Source organism: Bos grunniens, chromosome 19, assembly GCF_055505025.1.
Source record: "Bos grunniens cultivar Pamir isolate PY7600 chromosome 19, Bosgru_T2T1.0, whole genome shotgun sequence".
Classification (NCBI taxonomy): Eukaryota; Metazoa; Chordata; class Mammalia; order Artiodactyla; family Bovidae; genus Bos; species Bos grunniens.
In genome coordinates this window covers 41,363,208-41,367,774 of record NC_141183.1, presented here as the reverse complement: position 1 = coordinate 41,367,774, position 4,567 = coordinate 41,363,208, and the positions used below count along the sequence as shown (strand labels likewise).

Genomic DNA, 4,567 nt, shown 5'->3' with positions numbered 1-4,567 from the left:
GGATTCCGGAAGTGCCCGGCTTCCCGGAAGTGCCCGATTGGCTGACAGAGCCCAGACTCGCCGGACCGCTGCAGCTGGAGCGTTTCTAGTCTCCGGCGTGAGTGGCCGCAGGAGGTGCGGCTCCGGGTCCGGGTGGCCGTCGGGAGGGAGCTGGCGGCAGGATGATGGAGGAGGAGGAACTGGAGTTCGTAGAAGAGCTGGAAGCCGTGCTGCAGCTCACGCCCGACGTGCAGCTCGCCATCGAGCAGGTGAGCGTTCCGCCCCCCCGAGGGGAGGAGAGTGTGGAGACTGGGGCAGCTCTGGGGGTGGGACGGCGAGGAAGCTGTCTTCGGAAGGAGACGTGGGAGCTAGGCGCCAAGGGCAAGGAAAGGTTTTGAGGGGAGGTGGTGGTGGGAATGGGTTTCTCAGTGTAGAAAAGGGAGAGAGGTCTTCCTCGGCCTTGATTGACTTTGGAGGGTGAGGCGTTCTGGTGGGTTTGGGCAAAGGAGCTGTGCCTCCTGAAACGATGTACCTAGAAGAAGGGACCTCGTGGGTGGCAACCTCCGGTTTAGGGGTTGTGGGGCTGTTCTTTCATCAGGTTGGTGTCCCGATGTTCCCGGATTCTCCGTCGAGCCCCATGTGACTGACTCAGAATTCAGGGGAGGTGGGTAACCTCTGCTTTTGAAGCATATCGCAAAGCAGAGGGGAAACGGCTAAAAAAAAAGAGAGAGAGAGACCTCCTTTACCATTTTTAAATGGTTGAGAATTTCTGCTGGTTTTTAGGTTAACTAAGCAGGTTAACTGGTTTAGGCAACTAAGCCTCTGCGCCAAAACTTCTGAACCCATGTGCAGCAGCTACTGAAACCCAGTACCTGGAGCCCATGTTCTGCAAGAAGAGAACCCACTGCAATGAAAAGCCCTCACACTGCCACGAAGAATAGCCCCCGCTCACCACAACTGGAGAAAGCCCATGCATAGCAACAACGACCAAAAATAAATCTTAAAAAAAAAAAAGGCAATTTAGACCCTTGTACAGGTTATTGTTCCCAATAAAGGGAGAAAAATCTCTCTTAAAGGAGTTGGTGTAGCGGATTTAAGAAAAGGAGGGGTGTGCCATACTTAATGATCATGGGAAGTTTTTTAAAGTAAAACATTACTACTTCTGTTACTAACAGTTAATATTTATTGAGCATTAATACTATGGGTGGTAATTTGTTTGTGTTGTCCCACTTACCTCTTGGATATGTGTTTTTCTTGGAGTGGTTGGATTACTCGCACAAAACACATTTGACGCATCCTGGGAATGCCAGGGCAAAGGTTTGGGTGTTCCAGCCACACTGCTCCCCACCCACCTCCATCAGCCAGAAAGAGAAATACATTTCATTTGCTTTGGACCTACTGGCCTCCAATAGAAGAAATGAATAATGCAGCCAGTTGTTTGGTGAGGGTTTTAGACGCCCCCCCCCCCCCGCCCCTTTTTCTTAGTAAGATTGAATTCTAGCATAGATTTGTCCAATAAGCAGACATTTAAAAAAAAAAATTCACTTCCTAGAATAACTGTCTTGAGCTGGTGAAATCCAGTGCCCAGGGGATTACTTGACTGTTTTTACAATCCACCGTGTTACATGTTCTTCAAATTGCAGTGTTTTAAGGGAGTTATCTGTATTTCTCTGAAGGCAGAGGTATTCTTTCTCCTATAAAAGAGATGGATAGTTCCTGAATGCCAGCGCTCCATTTCCTAACACTGTCCGAAGAATAAAAATCGCTTCAGTGCATAGTGAATTCTACTGCTGAGACATCGTTGAGACATGGTACATTAGTCCATTATCAAGAGTCCCTTAATACAACCGTGTCATCAACTGGCTAAATCTGCTAGTGTATAATGCTCGCTTATTTTACCTTGTCCTTGGGATTTTGTGGCTGTCTGAATACTTCTTACTGTTGCACGTTCTGTTAGTTTTACCAAGATGTTAAAATTACAAATGTTGGTAAAAATTATAGATATACTTTACCACATATTTTACTGTGCATTGGTTGTTGGCCTTGTAAAATGAAAAAAAGATATGGTCTTTGCTTTCAAAGAACTTACCAACCAATTGGAAGGAAAGAATACATAAAGCAGGACAGGAGGATGATGGTGATTTTTTAATTCTCTCTCTTCATGTAGGTATTTCCAAGCCAGGATCCTCTAGATAGAGCAGATTTCAATGCTGTGGAGTATATCAACACCCTGTTCCCAACAGAGCAAGTAAGTGCTGCATTTCCTTCTTGCAATGGCTTCTGGAACATTCTGAGTATTAATGATTAGTTTGTTACACTGCATAACCTAAGGGACCTTGATAAACAAATAAGAGTTAAATTCAAGTCAGATTCCTTCGTAACCAGTTTTGGGAGGCGGTTAGATAATACCAAATACTGTTGTTGTGTCAGAGTAGAATTCTCCATGTAGTGAGCATATTAGAAATTGTACCCTTAGGTTGAAAGAGTCCATCTTGTTCCCTGCTCCCCCAGATTTTCTGTAGTAAATGGGGAAGTGGAAAGGATTTTTCAAATGTAATAGGGGAAAATGGGAGTGAGGTGTGCAGGATAAGCTTGGAGTTAGAAAGCTACTTTTATTCCTGTTTCAAGATGTAATTTCAGAACTTTGATTTCCAGCCCACCAGACTGTGGCTGGGTGTTGGCACCTGTACCCTGTGTTGTGAGGAGGAAGAGTCTTACTTATACCACTGGCAGTTGGAGTGGTGAGTAGGATAGGAGTAGTGAGTTAAGGTGAACTCAGTTTTGAACATATTTGGGCCATCCAGGTAGAAATACATAGTTGGATATTTGAGTCTGGAGCTCATAATCCCCGTAACTGTTAGTATTTTGGCATGGATCTTTCCGAAGTTTTTCTGATGAACATGCTAATTTTTAAAATAAAGTAGGAAAAAATGGTATCATACTGTGTGATTGTCCTTTTTGAGATTTCAAAAGCAACCTTTAGAGCTCTTTTTCAAGGGTTTGCTGTAGGGGGAAGCTGTGCTATGTGGCTTGTGGGATCTTAATTCCTTGGGCCCCAGCAGTGAAAGTACCAAGTTCCAACCACTGAACCATCAGGGAATTCCCTGCTGCTGCTGCTACTGCTAAGTCGCTTCAGTCATGTCTGACTCTGGGTGACCCCATAGACAGCAGCCCACCAGGCTCCCCCGTCCCTGGGATTCTCCAGGCAAGAACACTGGAGTGGGTTGCCATTTCCTTCTCCAACGCATGAAAGTGAAAAGTGAAAGTGAAGTCACTCAGTCGTGTCTGACTCTTCACAACCCCATGGACTGCAGCCCACCAGGCCTACAGTTCATCATTTTCTAATGAAAGAGGAATTCTAGGAATTAGCTGGAGATGGAAATTTGGAATTGAGTAGGTATAAAGATAGCAGTTTAAGCTACAGAAATATTTCATTTACCCCAACCTATCAAGACAGCTGACTCGCCAAAGCAAATTGTTAGATTTGAAAATCATGTATATAGGGAAACATTAGGTTCTTCCCTCTTCTTGATAAGTGTTTGTGGGTTTTTGTTTTTAAACCACTGAAGGTAGCATAAGACATTAGTTGTTCCACAGATTCAGTTATATGTCCTAATTGTATCCCCCACATCCACGATAATGTATTGTAAAGTTTCTTTAAAATTCAGAAAATTTATGACACAGGGGTACCTTTACTTCCCCAACCCCAGATTTTCACCATTTCCCAACCCAGATTCCCATGGACATTAATTAAAAGATAATAGAAAGTAACAGCATGATTTATCATTTCTTTCAACTATTGCTAGATCTTGGGCAAAACCCATCTATATATCTCGTGGACATGCAGTAAATACTTGTGAATTATGAGTTTAGACTAGTTAAAGTAGATGTCAATGTATCAAGAATAAATTTAGTGACACTCTAAGGAAGAGGGTGTGTATATGTTTGTCTTGAATGGCAGCTGCTCATGGGTCTGAAGTTACCTCGAGGCAGGAGGGTGGACTAGAACAGATCCTGGATGTTTCTAACTCACCAGGTCCGGGTGGGAAGAGCTCAGGTTTCTGTATTTAACAGGGCTCCCTGGGTAGGTTCTGACTCATAGCCACGTTTGGTAATGATCTAGAAAATCTTTCTAGTCTCCTAGTAGGAAACTGAAGATGATCATTTCTCATGTTTCCATTAGATGTTTGATGAGGGGAATCTGGATAACATTTATTAAAGACTAATATAATTAGGGGGCTTCCCTTGTGGATCGCCTGCAATGTTGAAGACCTGGGTTCAGTCCCTGGGTTGGGAAGATCCCCTGGAAAAAGGAACGGCTACCCACTCCAGTATTATGGCCTAGAGAATTCCACAGACTGTATAGTCTATGGGGTCACAAAGAGTCGGACACAACTGAGCGACTTTCCTTCCCTCACTATATACTTAGGAACTTTGAGAAAAAGAGTCATAGGGAGCTGTGGCTTTTTAAAAATTATTAATTTTTTGGCTGTGCTGCATCTTTGTTGCTATGAAGGCTTTTCTCTAGTTGCGGAGAGTGGGGGCCAGTCTTCAGTTGCGGTGAGCAGGCTTCTCAACGCGGTGGCTT

The 4,567-nt window shown here is 44.1% G+C and overlaps 1 protein-coding gene across 8 annotated transcripts in view; it reads left to right on the top strand.

Moving 5' to 3' along the window:
- The first annotated feature begins 43 nt into the window (after window positions 1–43).
- The window catches only part of VPS53 (VPS53 subunit of GARP complex), a 123,304-nt gene continuing 118,780 nt past the window's right edge, over window positions 44–4,567 (top strand). For all 8 annotated transcript variants that reach the window (XR_015148118.1, XR_015148117.1, XM_086359836.1 and 5 more), the window contains exons 1-2: window positions 44–248; window positions 2,147–2,227. Coding sequence is in view for 6 of the 8 variants with exons in the window: in XM_086359836.1 (XP_086215962.1) it covers window positions 162–248; window positions 2,147–2,227 (168 nt within the window). In the remaining 2 variants the exon portion in view is untranslated. The remainder of the gene's footprint in view (window positions 249–2,146; window positions 2,228–4,567) is intronic.